A 19,029-nucleotide genomic window follows, 5' to 3' on the forward strand; every position below is an offset into this window, starting at 1 on the left:
GTGTTTCATGAACTACTTGGCTTATTGATGCTTCTGGGCTTGGCTCTTAAATTTTTGGATGTTTTGCACTAGCTAACATACATGCTAAATTGAGATATCAACATTGATCTTTCAATCTTGGGGGTTATAAAATCCTCTTTGGTACTGCTGATGCCTTTTCCTGACTGTGTCTTTCAGGAACTACTTGGCTTACTGATGCTTCTGGGCTTGGGCCTTAAATTTTTGGATGGTAGCACTACCTAACATGCAACTTCAATAGAGATTTCAACATTCACCTTTTAATTTTAGGGGTTTTGAAAGACTCTTGTGTACTCATGCTGCTTCCTGCACCACTCTGTCAGCCCGTTGGTCCTGTGACAGTGTGCGACTCCGCCTCCTCATCCTCCATTGTGTTCTCAGCCTCCATTGCTCGGACAAGTCTCAGTGGCCCTTCAGCATACCATGTGTGTGGAGTAATGGCAATGGAGACGTTGCGCCTACATCTCACAGCCACATGAGCCCTGTGAGGGCTTGTTGGATTTGGCACCTTTGCACCCACACACCAGTGTCCGGGACACTAAAACTTGGGAGTTAAAAGTTTAATTTCAAAATCATTTATTTAATTTCAAAACCTTAAATAAAAATAAAAAAAAATACATTTCAATGGTCTCCTCATGCTTCAGCCAAATCCAGGCTGTGTCATTCAGGCAATATAGGGTTTACTGATGCCGCTGCTGGGCCTGGGAACAAAAATTTTGTTATGGTTGGTAGCACCAGCTATCCAAAATCTTCATCTTGTGTTTTTTCTTGGGGATTGTGAAGCCCTGGTGTGTACTCATGCTTCAGCCAACTCCAGGCTGTGTCATTCAGGCAATATATGGTTTACTGATGCCGCAGCTGGGCCTGGGTCTGGGAATAAAAATGTTGTTATGGTAGGTAGCACTAGCTATCCAAAATCTTCGGTTTAGATTTCTGAATTCATCTTTTAATCTTAGGGATTGTGAAGGCCTAGTGTCTACTCATGCTGCTGCTAACTCCTGACTGTGCCATTCAGCCACTATATGGTCTCCTCATGCTGCCAACACCTCCACGCTGTGTCACTCAGCCTCTATATGGTCTCCTTATGCTGCCAACACCTCCACGCTGTGTTATTCAGCCACTATATGGTGTCCTCATGCTTCAGCCTCATCCAAGCTGTGTCATTCAGCCACTATATGGTGTCCTCATGCTGCTAACACCTCCACGCTGTGTCATTCAGCCACTATATGATGGTCTCCTTATGCTGCCAACACCTCCACGCTGTGTCATTCAGCCTCCATATGGTCTCCTTATGCTGCCAACACCTCCACGCTGTGTCATTCAGCCACTATATGGTCTCTTCATGCTGCCAAAACCTCCACGCTGTGTCATTCAGCCACTATATGGTCTCCTTATGCTGCCAACACCTCCACGCTGTGTAATTCAGCCACTATATGGTCTCATCATGCTGCCAACACCTCCACGCTGTGTCATTCAGCCACTATATGGTCTCCTCATGCTGCCAACACCTCCAAACTGTGTCAGTGTCATTCAGCCACTATATGGTCTCCTCATGCTGCCAACACCTCCACGCTGTGTCATTCAGCCACTATATGGTGTCCTCATGCTGCCAACACCTCCACACTGTGTCATTCAGCCAATATATGGTCTCCTCATGCTGCCAACACCTCCAAGCTGTGTCATTCAGCCACTACATAGTCTCCTCATGATGCCAACACCTCCACGCTGTGTCATTCAGCCACTATATGGTCTCCTCATGCTGCCAAAACCTCCCCGCGGTGTCATTCAGCCACTATATGATCTCCTCTTACTGATGCCACCTTCAGGCTCTGTCATTGTGCCGCTCTGCGGCAGTGATTCTAAAAGCGCTGCCGGTAATCTGCATGTTATTCTGAATAACAGTATTATTTCACTACCCCAGCACACTCCATATGCGTTTTAGAGCACAGCAAAGTGTTCTATACCCCTATTGAGGCTCTATGTAGGCCAGAAATAGACATATTTAATATAGATTCATTGCGAATATATTCGGATCGAATTGAATTTTTGAAAAGTTCACTCATCTTTAATTATAGTGTACAGCATAGCTAAATGAGTCACCTTATGTGCTACTTTTGTATTTACAGACCAGTACAAAGGGCAGAGATATTCAAAAAGGGTTTGATTTGCAGTTCTATATCACTCCATCTATCTTTTGAGAACATTATGTATTAATTAATTTGTGTTTTTATGGAAGCTGCTGGTCAAGGACATTAGAGCATTGATCTTAATAGTATTCGAACAGAGTTCTGTCTTTTTATATCAATCAAAGTTAATTTGCTTTTCTCATTAAATAACCTGTACTTGTTAATGGATTCATGTCAGATTTTTCTCAGTAATATGAATGCATGGGATAAGTAGTAGGCTTACTGTGGTTTGGAAACATTAGTAGCTTTCCCATAGCAATAGCTAATTTATTATGTTTTCTTGCAAGTACATTTAACTAGATAAGCAGTAGACCTTATATTATGCTGTGCTTTAAAAAATGTTATAGTAACTTTTATAGTTACATTTTTATTACATATGCATTTAATTTCATATTTATTTGACCAGTGCAGCAAGGCGGTTTGCAGAGTTACTTGTGAATGTGGTTGCAACTGCAGAGACGCAACAGGTTTCAGCATTGTGGTTCCTCTGGTGTGTAAGGATCTGTGGTGGAACTGGAAGGGTTTTCTCAACTGACAATGGCGGACAGGTAAATCGATTAAGCAATGACAAATACCAATACATTTTACTAAATGTTTGCAGGCAGGGTAAAATTTCAAACTGTGAGTGCATCCCACTGTGACTAAAATTATTCAGTACCTGTTCAGTACAGATGTTCCAATTCCTTATTTAAAGTGTACCTGTCCTTAGCAAAAACTTTTTATATAATGTAGTTAATACCATTATATGTATATTTTTGCATTATACATTAATAAAAAATTTGTATATTTTTGGGTGAAAAAATGCTGGCCCTGCAGCTATTGCCTGTGTGTCTCTGTGAGGAGTCCAAATACAGGTAAGTAAGGGCAGGACAAGCAGGGCTCTGTACAGGCTCCTGGCTTGTCAATCAGCCTGATGTGTGAGTCGGGAGCCTGTCACAGAGCCTCACTGCACAGAGCCCTGCTTGTCCTCACTGCACAGAGCCCTGCTAGTCTACCAACACTGTCTTCTCAAAGAGACACACCGACAATAGCTGTGGCAACAAACATATACATATTTTTGACCAATGTATATTACAAATATACATATAATGGTATTATCTACATTATATAAAAAGTGTTGTTAATGACAGGTACACTTTAAGACTTAGGTGTCAAAGTTATAAATATTCTGCAGACTTTGTAAGAGAAATGCCCTGGATGGGCTATGTACAATGGAGCATCGGTAGAGCCAGAAGAGTATTTTGGGAAAGGTTTTCCTACATTTCTACCACAGAAATACCATAATTCCTTTATAGTTTCTAGTATAGTTCCAGATCAACTTGAACTGGTCTTCCGGGACTTTTACATTGAGAGCGTATGCTCAGGAAAAGCTGTTAATGTCAAATTGGTGGGGTGTTGGCAGTTCCCTTGGCCCTTGGCCTTGGCCACAGGAAGAGCTTCCTGACATCCCCGCCGCTGCTTCTCTGCTTTGCTCCGCTGTCAGCAGGCCTGGGGAAACAGCAGTGGTGACATCATGAAGCTCCACCCATGCCCCAAGTCTGTCAGATAAAGAAAAGGAATGAAGGAAGATACCGGGATAATGGAACCATGGATCATGGACAGGTAAGTATGGTTCTCATCAGTGTCACCCTCACAACCAGCCTGTAGAAACAGTCTAGTGTGGTGACACTGATGACAGTTTTCTTATAATTCCTTTCACCAGTGCAAAGTGGCAAAATTGCACATTGTTCAGTTTCATCACTGCACAATGAACAGAGTCATCTCCTTCAGGCCCCATTTATTGTGTATTTGTCAGAACTGCGGTTCTGTCAAACAGTTGATTGGTCATGTAAAAGTCCAAGAAATCTCCTTTAAAGGGAACCTTTCTGTTCCTCTAAGTGCTATCAGCCCTCCCCAGTTCCTTTTAGAAGAAGGGCACAGCTGTCAGTGCTAAAAAAAAAGCTGCTGCTTGCTGCCCTGTAGTGTTGAGCGGCATAGGCCATATTCGAATTCGCGAATATTCGTCATATATTCGCATATTCGTTATATTCTCGTTTTATTTTCGCATATGCGAAAATTAACATATGTGAATATTAGCATATACAAAATTAGCATACGCGAAAATTCGCATATGCAAAAATTAGCATATGCTAATTTTGCATATGCGAATTTTCGCGCGCCAGTCTCACACAGTAGTATTACAGCCTTCTTTACACCACACAAGCTGGAAGCAGAGAGGGGTGATCACTGTGATGTGTACTGTGAAGAAAAAAAAAAAAAAAATACGAATATTCGTAATTACGAATATATAGCGCTATATTCGCGAAATTCGCAAATTCGTGAATATGCGATATTCGCGAATAATATTCGAATTGCGAATATTCGCGAGCAACACTACTGCCCTGTAAGTAGTTCCATAGGCAGAGCTACAGTGCACATACTTCTGCTGCCTATGCTTTCCTCCCAGCCTCTCCCACTTGGGTAGGGCAAGGAAAAGGTGACCTTCATGCAGGCGCTCAGGTGTCCAAAGGAATGTCCCAACCAAGTCATGGAAATGAGTTGAAGTTTAACTCATTCAGGACGAAGGGCGTACCTGTACGCCCCTCGCCCGGTCCCGGTGTTTAATACAGGGTCACACTGGGTCAGTCCCAGCTGATAACGATAGCCAGGGCCCTGGGATAATAGCGTGCGGAACTGATCGTTGTGCTGCGCGCTATTAACCCTTTAGAAAAAATTAAGTGAAAGTAAACGCTTCCTGGCAGCTCATCGCGATGTCCCGATCAGCTAGGACGCGAGCAGAGACCCCCTTACCTTGCTCCATTGCGTCTGATCGGCGTTTGATTGCTCCAAGCCTGAGCTACAGGCTTGAGCAATCGAGCCCCTATCTCGCTGATCCATGCAAAGCTATGGCTTTGCAGGGATCAGGGTAAAAGATCAATGTGTGCAGTGCTATAGCCCCCTATGGGAGCTATAGCACTGCAAAAAAAATTGAATTTGAGTTAACAAAGGTCATTTAATCCCTTCCCTAATAAAAGTTTGAATCACCCCCCTTTTCCCATTAAAAAAAACTGTGTAAATAAAATAAACATATGTGGTATCGCCGCGTGCGGAAATGTCCGTACTATAAAAATATATTGTTAAATAAACAAAATTCACGTCCATTCAAGTCAAGTCCAAAATAGCGTATCTTTGGTCACTTTTTATATCATGAAAAAATGAATAAAAAGTGATCAAAAAGTCAGATCAATATAAAAATGGTACCAATAAAAACTTCAGAACACGGCGCAAAAAATTAGTCCTCATACTGGCCCATACGCGGAAAGATGAAGATGAGAATTTTTAACATATACATTTTCCTGCATATAGTTATGATTTTTTTCCAAAGTACGACAATATCCAGCCTATATAAGTAGGGTATCATTTTAACCGTATGGACCTACAGAATAAAGATAAGGTGTTATTTTTATCGAAAAATGCACTGTATAGAAACGAAAGCCCCCAAAAGTAAAAAAATTACATTTTTTCTTCAATTTTGTCGCATACTAATGTCTCTGCAAAGTAGAATTGGTGGTGCAAAAAATAAGCCATCATATGGAATTTTATGGGCTAAATTGAAAGCGTTATGATTTTTAGAAGGTGATGAGGAAAAAATGAAAATGCAAAAACGGAAAAACCCTGCGTCCTTAAGGGGTTACAGATTATTGGAATTAAGCAGCAATAATGTATTTCGAGTTGTCAATCTGTCAATCTGAAGAAGGGGTTTCTACATCCCGAAACACATTATTGCTGCTTTATTCCAATAGACTTGAAACTTCAACTCACTTCCACGACTTGGTTGTTCAAAATTAGAAACAGAGGCGCTCCATGTGGAGTATCACACGTTGACGTTTGTCAAACGTCGATGTGCGCATAGGCACTAGTGTGTTTTTTTTTTCTGTGGTACTTGTTTATATACATTTTCTATGTCTTGTGCATTTTATTCTTCTTTTTTTTTATGCATTATGGTTATTTTTATCCTAATATATTTGATAGGTGTTTCATGCATTTTAAATATGGTCTTTACATATAAAGGTTAATTCTCGGGTATATTACCTTGTGAATTGCCTATTCTTGCCATACCCGAGGAAGCTGCGCTTGCGCAGTGAAATGCGCTGCATCTTGGTAAATAACGTAGTTACCTTCAAGCTACTGCACCTGTTTTATGTCTGGTCCCGGTCAGCGCCACAAAATTCCTGTCACCCTTGAAGCATGACTTGGTTGTGACCTTTTGTACTTACGGTTCCCGTATAAGGCTGGGAGGAGGGGGCGGGGCTTAATCCCGGCGCCCGCACTCAGCCGTATAGGGGAACCGTATTTAATGCATGTCTATGAGCCGACCGGAGTGAACCGCAGCCTCCGGTCGGCTGCGTTTTCGGCCATATGCGGTTTCCCGACCGTAGGCAAAAACGCGGTCGACCACGTTTTCGCCTGCGGTCGGGAAACCGCATACCGCCAAAAATGCATCCAACCGGAGGCTGCGGTTCACTCCGGTCGGCTCATAGACATTCATTAAATACAGTTCCCCTATACGGCTGAGTGCGGGCGCTGGGATTAAGCCCCGCCCCCTCCTCCCAGCCGTATACGGGAACCGTAAGTACAAAACGTGGTGTGAACACACCCTTAGGGTAAAACACTAGGCACCTCTCCTGGGCCTTTTCTTTTTCTACTTCTATACAGGTTATCCCGCTTGATTGACATTCTTAGTGCCAGTCATTCAGAGTGTACTGCATTCCAAGTAGCCAAGCCTATAGTATACAAAATGGGCCACGCTCCCATTTCAGTTCATATGACGAGTGTATGTAGGTAATGCTACTGAACTGAATAGAAAATGGCTGACTTTATTTCAATAAAACCATGCAAATATTTGTTCACTGGGCAAAAAGCTGAGACTGCTCTTTAACCTGGCTTATCTCTGTTACAGAGGTGACTTGGATACATTTCAGAATTTATAGTGTATACAGCCATTAAGGACTTTTTTGTAGTATCTGGACCATTACCAGCAGCAACAGTGATAAAAAAAGGCTCCTTTCACACTATGAGCATTCATCTGTTATTAACCCCTTAACCCCTTAAGGACCGGGGTTTTTTCCGCTTTTGCATTTTGGTTTTTTGCTCCTTGCCTTTAAAAAATCATAACTCTTTCAATTTTGCACCTAAAAATCCATATGATTGCTTATTTTTTGCGCCAATTCTACTTTGTAATGACGTCAGTCATTTTGCCCAAAAATCTACGGTGAAACGGAAAAAAAAATCATTGTGCGACAAAATTTGAAAAAAAAAAACGCCATTTTGTAACTTTTGGGGGCTTCCGTTTCTACGTAGTACATTTTTAGGTAAAAATGACACCTTATCTGTATTCTGTAGGTCCATACGATTAAAATGATACCCTACTTATATAGGTTTGTTTTTGTCGTACTTCTGAAAAAATCATAACTACATGCAGGAAAATTAATACGTTTAAAATTGTCATCTTCTGACCCCTATAACTTTTTTATTTTTCCGTGTATGGGGCGGTATGAGGGCTCATTTTTTGCGCCGTGTGAAAAGATATAATGTGAAAAGATAGAAATACTTTTCATACGTAGCGCTGTGGTGGCATATGTATATAGAAGCCCTGTGGGGGGCACATAATGCTATATGTCTGCCCCCCCCAGCGCATCTATATACATATATCCCTGAAGCACTATGAATGAAAAGTATTTCTATCAGCAGCGCATACTGCCCGCTGGGAGCCCTGAATGGCTCCTCGATACCGGCCATTCAGGGCTCCCTGTGGGGGATTTAAAAATTTAAATTAAAACACATTGCAGGGTTTCGGACCATGCCGCCCGCTCCCCTGCTTAATAACTTCTAATTGCATCGGGTCTCAGAAGAGAGACCCGATGCGATCAATCCCTCAGCCCCTGTACTACAACCCCCATCATGGAACAGACTCTGTTCCATGATGGGGGTAGTAGTACAAACACTAATGTAGCCTCCCCAGCTGTCTGCAGACTCCCGCAGCAAGGGAATTATTACTCCCATCATGAAAACAAGTCTGTTCCATGATGGGAGTAGTAGTAGACCCTCCGCACTGCAGGAGTCTGCTGATGTCACCTCTTCTGAGCATGCTCAGAAGAATATTATAAACCAGGTGCAAACAGATTATATAAAGGTTCATAAGTTTGCCATAGACTGCAATGTTAAAAATAACGGCCGTTAATTTACCCGTTGCTTGTGACGGAAGAAAAATTAGTGCATGTGCCGTTTTTTTTCTGTCACAATTAACGTCCGTTATTCATGACGGCTATAACGGGTCATAATGGATAATCAAAAAATCCCATGGACTTGAATGGAATTATGTAACGGACGTGTAACATCTGTTATTAAGGCTTTTCTAATGGATGTTTTTAACGGATCTTTTAACGGAACAACATTATAGTGTGAAAGGGGCCTAAGTTATTGGAAAGATGCCTTATTGTGTAGCACATCTGGGGAAGTGGGGCATATGTGCTCCAGTTACTCATTGCAGGGGGGAGGTAGCATCATCAAGTGACTTTTTAGGTCACTTACATAAAGGACTTATTGAGAAATGTATCATCTTTTTTCCTCACCTTTTTTTTGCAGTAAATTTCTTGGATTTTTGCAGACACATGCAAAAATATATATGAACAATGTACACCAAAATGAAGACAAAAGACAATTATAAATTCCTCCTTTAATGAAAAAAAAATATATGAAAAAAATTAGCATGCCATAATTATGCAAAATTCAGTATATTGGCAGTGGCCAAGTGTTCCCAAATGTACTCGTTGACACTTGATGCAAAAATATATTAATTTGAGAGCCTCATTGTGACACCTACTGTAGAAAGCGCCCTATTAAAATGTTCTTTTTGAAGTCATAAACAAAAGGTTGCTGAGGTTCCATACACTTTTTCAAGGATACTAACCAGTTGACCCCAATATATCGCAAAAGTGGATGAGGCAGTAGAAAAAGTTAAAAGTTTTTGTTCGGCACCAGATATTATTATAATATAGAGTTTTACAATGATCAATTAATTGTAAAGAATCAATTTTATGATATGACAAATACATTTATTAACATGTAAAATCCATGAGCAAAGCCCCGGAGCTCTGAGATTTAAAGGGCCAGTGCGCCCTAATTATTAATTGCACCTGTCCCTTCCTTATAAGTTTTTACACCTCCCTCTTCCTGTTGCCAGATCATTGTTTGCCCTAGTGCCATAGAGAAAGCGTATTCCTGTTTGCCTACCTGTGTTCTGACTTATTGTTCCATGACCTGACCTTGCTCCTGTGCCGCCTGCCTATTGACTTCCTGCTATGTTCCTGTCCACATACCTGTGCTGCCTGCCCTGACTATCTGCTTTCCTGACTACAAGTTGCTAGATCGCTCTTGTACCGCGTACCCCTTCAGCAGCCTGTGTGGATGAGTCGTGTCAGGGGTAGCGACCTGGGTGCTGCCTGCCGCTGCAAGTCCATCCCGCTTTGCAGCGGGCTCTGGTGAAAACCAGCAGGACCTTAGACTGCACTCCCTGACCCGCCCCAAGCCATCATCCACACAGGTACAGCGGATCTACTACCTCCATGAGTGTAACATTTACATCAAAGATCAATTTTATTACTATTAACCTTTGCACCAAAGACAACTTTTTTTATATTCTCATAAAATATTATAATAAAATGTCCTCTTCACAGGTGCTCTAGATCACACCAGCAATTCATATCTATTTGCCCAACATTACAAAAAAAATTGCCCTTCAATAAATATTTATTGTCATGACCAACTGGGGGACAGGGAGATTGAAACTGACCCTAAAAACACTCTCCCTGCCTACTTGCCCATCCATCTAAGCAATGGATTGACAACTTGGAGCTGTTCCCTGCCTGTGCTAAAGTTCAGTGGCAAAAAAACTAATAATAAACATAGTCGGTCACAGGCCGGAAACAGAAACGAAAAATTGCCAGACAACCAGACAGGATACAAATAATAACAGGGCAGAATCTAAACAGGCAAACTGATCAAGAACATAGAGCACTGTTCACAAACAAATACAAGTACAATGAACAAAGATTAGATCAACCAAACAGGATAAAAATATAGAATACTGTTCACACTGAACTCAGATAACTAACAAACAGATAAGGTCCAGAACACAAGACTGGGAAATGGATGAGTCAGCATGGACTCCAGGAACAAACAGGAATAAAAACTCAATCCCCCATGGAGTCCACCATGAAGCACAGAGATATTTAGTACTAAATCTCAATTCCCCAGAGTCCCATTAAAAGGTCACAGGGATGTCTTGATACAAGAAAACTCACAGTGTGAACAGCGACATAGCAGAACAGACATACATCCTAAAACCGACAAATGTAACAGACTAAAAACTACAATGAGTATACTATTTAACCATGCCAAAAACCCAGATAAAATCACAAGATAAATACAAGGTAAATGCTCAAGCAAAAATAGTCGCATTGTAGCACAAACAGACAAAGAGTATTGCACTAAAAACTTTATAGGAGCATGTATGCACAAACAGTGTAGCAACAGGTCAATCACCAGCTCAGAGCCTAGACTGAGCTGGAGATATATAGACGTACCCGCATTGCCATTGGGTCAAAGGCTAAGAGCAATGTGGGTAGAACCTAGACTGAGCTGGAGAAATATAGACATACCCGCATTGCCTAGCCAGGGAACATCAAACTTTTCAGCCACAACCTAAATCCAATGGCCGTGTCTGAAAATAAACCAAGACAGACATTACAGTTATTCAAGGTGATACCAAATGGCAATATAATTACAAAATGGCTCCACCAATGAGCCCTGACAAAATGAAAATATTGATGGATTTAATTTATAAATTTAATGGATCCAGAAAAACTGAAAAATGCAGTTATTCTATACATTTTTGTATTCAATGAGAATGTGATCAAGCTGATGATATATTATGTATCTATGAGGTTTGGGTCTTGAGTTCAGCACTTATGGAATTTCATGGGGTTACACTATACCTCTATATGCCTCTGATTTTACTTGGAAGGAGAGAGTTTTTCTTCACATGCTCTATTGGAATATGCAGGAAATAGATTATGAAATGGTGCACTATGTGTCACATTACAGTGAAGATCTGCATATCATACAGAATACAATGCTTAATGGCAGCACTATTCAATGTTACACTCAGCACTTATGAATTTGTAAATCAAACCCACATGGACTCTGTGTGCCTCCTAGTATTGTTGTGTACATACAGCATGAGGAAAAAACTTCCAATATTGACTGATTGTAATTTTATTTCTTCAACATGATACGAGAATTAGTTGCACAAACTTTTTCATATGTTGTAAAACATGCAACAACGTAATTTATTCTATTTACGTATATACTATATAAATTAGTCATAATAATCTAATGTATTTCTTATCACAATTAAGTTGACAAATACAATTAACCTGCATTTATTTTAGGATACATTTCTGCACAGATTAGCAATATATTTAGCCTGCTTTATAATAGTCTAGGGTTATTTAATTTGCTACTTTTTTGCTTTATGGGCCAAAACACATTTCCTTCTGTCTAGTTTATCGATTATAAATAAATAAACTTATTGTCTATGCTTTTAGGAGAGAAAGTTTGTAGGAGGATCTGGGCAGATAAGTGAAAAGATGATGGCACTTCTCCAGGATAGAGTGAAGTTGGAGAGGCCGGTGATCAGGCTTGATCAGTCTGGTGAAGTTGTCATTGTGGAGACATTAAATCATGAAGTTTATCAGGTAAGTGCTATAAATTGTGTAAAGAAGCAACTTCATTTTTAAATATGAATTGAACATTTATATAACCTGTAAATAAAAAACAGATAAATGCCATACAAAGCTGATGACTCTGCATGGACATGTATCAGTCACATGCTCCTCCATAGGACTCCGTGTTATGAACTGCCACAAGGGCTGTATTAAAAAGGATAGGAGTAAATAAACTCTGTTTATTCCAACTAAATGTGCAAAAAAAATTTTGATAAATAAGTTAATATGAATGTGCAGGGGGCTAATAGATGAGGGTGAGTGATGGTGCAAAAGGGGCAAAGAGATGATGGTAAGAGCAAAGAGATGATTATGGGAGTATATATATATATTTACTCTTTCTTTGGCCCTCAAAAATTTGTAAACTATACCATGTGGCCCTCATAAGTTTGGTGACCCCCTGGTCTAAAGATCCCTATACACATTAATAAAAATTGTCTAAACTGGATGATTTTATTGCAGCTGGTCAACTATCTAGTGTGTATAGAGGCCTAGGACCCTCCCCTGACAGATGATGTTGGGAAAAGAGAAGTATTGAGCATGTTTTGTGGGGGTGTGAGGTGCAGAACTGCATCCTATGCAGCTCTGCATTCACCCCTTCCCTCAGCTGTCCCGTCAGGCAGGGATAGAGTGCAGGCCTGAACTTGCCGACTCCCTCGGTCCCTACATACTTCCGTACGTGCCCTAGGCAGCGTTTCCACAACCACGGTGCCGGTCCCTTCCTAAATAAGTGAGGTGTAAAAAGGAAAAAAAAATCGAGACCAGCAAAAAGGTGCCTAGTGTGATACCGCAAGAAAAAGAGGCAAAGTGAAGCAATGCACTAGTGGGCATACATAGCCCGTAGGTAGTGGGTGCTCACCTTAAGCGAGCAGAAAACTCACATATCAACCCACAGCGCTGGGGTTATGAACTTATGCACTGGAGACAGCTGCTGAGCCCAGGGTGCAGGAGAGGATTGGCCCGTCCTGGAGAGAGATGTGGAGGATAGAAGCAAAATACCCTTTGGAGAAGGTGCTGCTGGTGTCCGGTGTAGATGGAAATGATCAAGCAAAGGAGGAAGTTTCAACCAAAGCTGGACCAATTTATTGGAAAAGAAGTGGTAACAAACAGGATAATGTGTTTTGGGGGACTGTGCCCCCTTCTTCAGATCAGTAGTACAGCATAGTGGGACATACAGGGTTTAAATATGCTTGAATTTGGTGTCCAAAACAATGGGGAGGGGCCAAAGTGAAATACAGTATATTGCAGAATACAGGCAATAGTATAGAAAAATAAACAAACATAGGCATAAAACCTTATTTAATCATAGTCAGATGGCACTGGGTGAGGGAGGCACTGAAATTAGCAGAAAACAGGCAAGTGGTGAACTACTGTAAACAATGTACGCAGCAAAGAACTCCCTGTGTATCCAGAGTGCAGAGCGGAAGTAACCCTTGCCAGGGTTGAGTCGCTAAGGTGGTTATGTGCGCGTTCAATGCTATGTACAGCACCACTGGCAGTAGGAGGGACTGACAGAACAAGGCAGTGAAGAGCTGTCAGTGTCGTGCGCATATGTATGTTGCTGTGCATATGTATGCTGCTGGAGGAAAGAGTAGAAAGTAGAGATGAGCGAACTTACAGTAAATTTGATTCGTCACGAACTTCTCGGCTCGCCAGTTGATGACTTATCCTGCATAAATTAGTTCAGCTAACAGGTGCTCCCGTGGGCTGGAAAAGGTGGATACAGTCCTAGGAGACTCTTTCCTAGGACTGTATCCAGCATTTCCAGCCCATGGGAGCACCTGAAAGCTGAACTAATTTATGCAGGATAAGTCATCAACTGCCGAGCCGAGAAGTTCGTAACAAATCGAATTTACTGTAAGTTTGCTCATCTCTAGTAGAAAGAATAAAATAAAATAATATGGTAAAGCAGAGAAGTGTGGATATGAAAAAGTGGAGAGAGCGGGATGTGAATAGACTGCGGGAAAAGGGGTGTGGGGGATGGGGGACAAATGGGTAATGGACATGGAGAATCCAGATAGGGGGAAATATGTAGAAAGTGGCATTGTGTCGCCGCTGTGGGTGGCATGGAGCTGGAAAGTACAACATATTGGCCAATAAATGCAGTGTGAAATACATACATAGCCGTATAAATGTATATATGTATGAAGCTGAGGAGATTATCAATATGGCAGATGGCAAGGCATAGCAATGGCAAAGCATAGAATGTGCTGTACAACATATAGGCCTATGAGTGCAGTGTGAAATACATACATAGCTGTATATATGTATGTATGAAGCAGAGGAGGGTATCAATATGACAGACAGTAAGGCATTGCAAGGGGTGGTAAAAAATAGACAGTATGTCAGAGTGGGATGAGATTACATATATAGGACCTGGGGATAGAGGTAGGAAGGGAGTGAAAGTGCAGCTGAATGGACTCAGACTGCTGTATTGGAACAATGCGAAGGGATGGATTACATACATTCCAGCTCCATGCCACCCACAGCGGCGACACACTGCCACTTTCTACATATTTCCTCCTATATGGATTCTCCATGTCAATTACCCATTCGTCCCCCATCCCCCACACCCCTTTTCATGCAGTCTATTCACATCTCGCTCTCTCCACTCTTTCATATCCATACTTCTCTGCTTTACCATATTATTTTATGTTATTCTTTCTACTCTTTCCTCCAACAGCATACATATGCACACAACCCTGCCAGCTCTGTCTGTCCCTCCTACTGCCAGCGGCTCTGTACATAGCATTGGACACGACTGCCTTAGCAACGCATCCCTGGCAAGGGATACTTCCGCTCTGTGCTCCGGATACACAGGGAGTTCTCCGGTGCGTACATTGTTTACAGTAGTTCCCTTGCCTGTTTTCTGCAAATTTCAGTGCCTCCCTCACAGTGCCATCTGACTATGATTATACAACGTTTTATGCTTATGTTTGTTTACTTTTCTATACTGTTGCCTGTGTTCTGCAATATACTGTATTTCACTTTGGCCCCTCCCCATTGTTTTGGACACCAAATTCAAGCATATTTAAACCCTGTATGCTGTACCACTGATCTGAAGAAGGGTGCACAGTCCCCCAAAGCACGTTATCCTGTTTGTCACCACTTCTTGTAAGGCTGAGCGCTCCGGTCCGTGCTCCGCAACCGGAGCGCTCACAGCCTTGTCCCGCTGTGGGCCCCGGTCAGATGTGCACCGCACCGCATCCCATACTCCTTACCACACTCCCATTCCTGCCACGCCTCCCTCCAGCGCTGCCTTGTCCCTGCACGTGTGGCCCCGCTCTCTAGGGCGCGCACGTCGGGCTTCTTAAGTTTGAAGGGCCAGCGCACCAATGATTGGTGCCTGGCCCAAATTGTTAATTAAGGGCCATACTATTTAGCTGTCCAGCCCCTTCCTGCCCTCGCTGGATCTTTGTTGCCATAGTGCCCTTGAGAAAGCGTTTTGTGTGTATTTCCTGCCTGTTGCTGAACCCGTTGCTATTGACTACTGCCTAAGAACCGTTGCCGCCTGATCTGACCTTTTGCTACATCTGACCTCGCCTCTGCCTGACCCTTCTGTACCGTGCCTATCTCAGCTGCCAGAGAGGTTGAGTCGCTACTGGGTGGAACGACCCGGGGGTTACCTGCCGCAGCAAGTCCATCCCGCTTTGCGGCGGGCTCTGGTGAAAACCAGTAATCCCTTAGACTCCGTTCCCCTGGTACGGCTCACGTCATCAGCTCTCTGGCACAGAGGATCCACCACCTGCCTCCGCTACCAGCTACCAGTCCGGATCCTGACACTTCTTTTCCAATAAATTGGTCCAGCTTTGGTTGAAACTTCCTCCTTTAGCTTGATCATTTCCATCTACACTGGACACCAGCAGCGCCTTCTCCAAGGGGTATTTTGCTTCTATCCTCCACATAAATAAGTAATGGGCAGTCACTGGTCAAAAGAATAAACTACAAAAACGGAAAAAGGTTGGGAACAGCTGGAGGCACACAAAACTGAACATAAATAAATCTAAACGCACACACTGAATTCGCAGTCAACGAGCGGAGTCCAAACCAGGAGGGAAGGAAGTACAATAACAGAGCCAAAAGGATGTCGAAAGCCAAGCCAAAAAGTCACAGAACCAGATAGACAATAAATATGCAGAGATTGCTAATATCAGTCACAAGAACTTTCACAGGAAAGGCATAACTAAGAAACACTTCCTATTATATCCCTGTGCTGCTAGCAGGAAGATTCTAATTAGCTCAGCAAGCTGAACCACACACAGGGCACAGAGGCGTAGTCCCAGCAACAAAATAAACAACAGAACTAAAAAGAATTAACCCTACATGTTCTGGCAGAACCAGTCATCAAATCAACTGTCCGGAGATTTCCGATCATACAGTGAAGGGAAGGCAGTGCTGGCCAGGACACAGCTCTGCATCTCCACCAGCCTCGTACACAGTTCCCTCCCCGCACCTCCTTCCAGAAGAGAGGGGGCACATAGACTTTCACAGCCCTGCTTGCACATCTTGCGCCTGGACGTAGATTTTCACAATCTACGTCTCTCCTCCTGAGGGAAGTGCGAGGAGGGAACTGCGTACGGGGCTGAGGGAGGTGCATAGCGTCATCCTGCCTAGCTCTGCCTTCCTCTCCCCTCACTGTATGTTCAGAAATCTCCAGACAGCTGAGGGGAGGGGCAAATGCAGAATTGCAAAGGACTCAGTTCTGCACCTCATACCAGCATCAGGTGAGATAGCTGTCCATTTAGCCAACACATATTTAAGTTGCATAGACACATTAAGGCCTCCTGTAACAAGTAGGTATTGCCTAAAACAGACCATCACTTTGACCCCTTAAGGACTCAGCCCATTTTGGCCTTAAGGAATCATAAGGAATCATAACTCTTTTATATTTTCATTGCCAGACTAGTATGAGGGCTTGTTTTTTGTGCGACCAGTTGTCCTTTGTAATGACATCACTCATTATATCATAAAATGTATGGCGCAACAGAAAAACACTATTTTTGTAGGGAAATTAAAAAGAAAAACGCAATTTTGCTAATTTTGGAAGGTTTTGTTTTCACGCCGTACAATTTACGGTAAAAATGACATGTGTTCTTTATTCTGAGGGTCAATACGATTAAAATGATATCCATTATTACATACTTTTATATTATTGTTGTGCTTAAAAAAAATCACAAACTTTTTAAACAAATTAGTACGTTTATAATCTCTTTATTTTGATGACTTCTAACTTTTTTATTTTTCCGTATAATCTTCAGTATGAGGGCTCATTTTTTGCGCAATGATCTGTACTTTTTTTTGATACCACATTTGTATATAAAAAACTTTTAATACATTTTTTATATATTTTTTTAATAAAATGTATTAAAAAAGTAGCAATTTTGGACTTTTTTTTTTTTTTTTACGTTCACGCCGTTCACCATACGGGATCATTAACATTTTATTTTAATAGTTCGGACATTTACGCATGCGGCGATACCAAATATGTCTATAAAATTTATTTTTTATGCTTTTTGGGGGTAAAATAGAAAAAAACGGACGTTTTACTTTTTTATTGGGGGAGGGGATTTTTCACTTTTGTTTTACTTTTACATTTTTGACTTTTTTTTTTACAATGATTTACCATGATTGCTAATACTGATCTGTTCTATGTATAGGACATAGAACAGATCAGTGTTATCGGCGATCTTCTGCTCTGGTCTGCTCAATCTCAGACCAGAGCAGGAGATGCCGGGAGCCGGAAGGAGGAAGGTGAGGGGACCTCCGTGCGGCATTCTGAATGATCGGATCCCCGCAGCAGCGCTGCGGGCGATCCGATCATTCATTGAAATCGCGTACTGCCGCAAATGCCGGGATCTGTATTGATCCAGGCATCTGAGGGGTTAATCGCGGGCATCGGCGAGATCGCGGGCATCGGCCATTGCCGGCGGGTCCCTGGCTGCGATCAGCAGCCAGGATCAGCTGCGCATGACACGGGCATCGCTCCGATGCCCGCGGTTATACACAGGACGTAAATGTACGTCCTGGTGCGTTAAGTACCACCGCACCGGGACGTACATTTACGTCCTGCGTCCTTAAGGGGTTGAAGGCTCAAAACAGCTATATTAGGCTTCTTTCACTCTAGCATTGTGATATGGCAGTGCGATGTCCGTCGGGAAACCCAGGGAGAATAGTGGGATAAAAAATATATCATTCAACGTCTTTTTCTCACTCGAAAAACAACGGTGCCCAACGGACCTCATAATAGTAAATGGGAGCCGTTGTTGCCCATTGTGCACCATCTGGATTAAAAGGATTATCTCCAATGAGACACAACAACAGTGTAAAAGGGGCCTTAGAGTTATTTTCTTAATAATATATGCAAAAGAAGAATAATGTGCTGTGAAAAGCTATCATGCAGTATTTATATCTGATCGCACAGGCTTAATGTGCATGACTTTGCAGTGTGTTTGAGTCTTGTGGGGTCTAGAAGATTGAACAAATTAGTTTTACCTGTTTTCATCTGATACTTTGACCAGACAACCACAGTCATGCAATGTAGTGGAACCTTCCACTAAATTAAGTTTAACAACATTTTTTTTTAGAGCAAATTCATCATCAGTGCGATACCACCAATACTGACCACAAAGATACACTTTACTCCAGAGCTGCCACCAATTAGAAACCAGCTAATACATCGTCTTCCAATGGGATCTATTATCAAGTGCATGGTGTATTATAAGGAAGCCTTTTGGAGGAAAATGGGTAAGCATATCTTCTTGTTGCTTCTATAGAGCCAACATATGCTCTGGAGACAGTTTGTGATGACTCTTATCAGTTCTAGTCCCCAAAGTGATTCACAGTCTCATATAGCAAATATCATAAGAACTAACTTGTCAGGAAAGGGAAAACACGTATTAAAACATCATTGCATCAATGCATCATTATTTAACAACATCATATAATTTTGGTTAACTGGTTGGTTGAAATTGATCAGGGCACCCTAAGCTAGTGCCAACATA

The 19,029-nt window shown here is 42.0% G+C and overlaps 1 protein-coding gene across 1 annotated transcript in view; it reads left to right on the forward strand.

Annotated features, from left to right (window-relative positions):
• LOC130357944 (amine oxidase [flavin-containing] B-like) overlaps positions 1-19,029 on the forward strand; it is a 93,959-nt gene that overhangs the window by 19,491 nt on the left and 55,439 nt on the right. Inside the window, exons 5-7 of the mRNA XM_056560717.1 lie at positions 2,611-2,752; positions 11,852-12,001; positions 18,613-18,772. Of these exons, the coding sequence (XP_056416692.1) occupies positions 2,611-2,752; positions 11,852-12,001; positions 18,613-18,772 (452 nt within the window). The remainder of the gene's footprint in view (positions 1-2,610; positions 2,753-11,851; positions 12,002-18,612; positions 18,773-19,029) is intronic.

Source organism: Hyla sarda, chromosome 2, assembly GCF_029499605.1.
Source record: "Hyla sarda isolate aHylSar1 chromosome 2, aHylSar1.hap1, whole genome shotgun sequence".
Lineage (NCBI taxonomy): Eukaryota > Metazoa > Chordata > Amphibia > Anura > Hylidae > Hyla > Hyla sarda.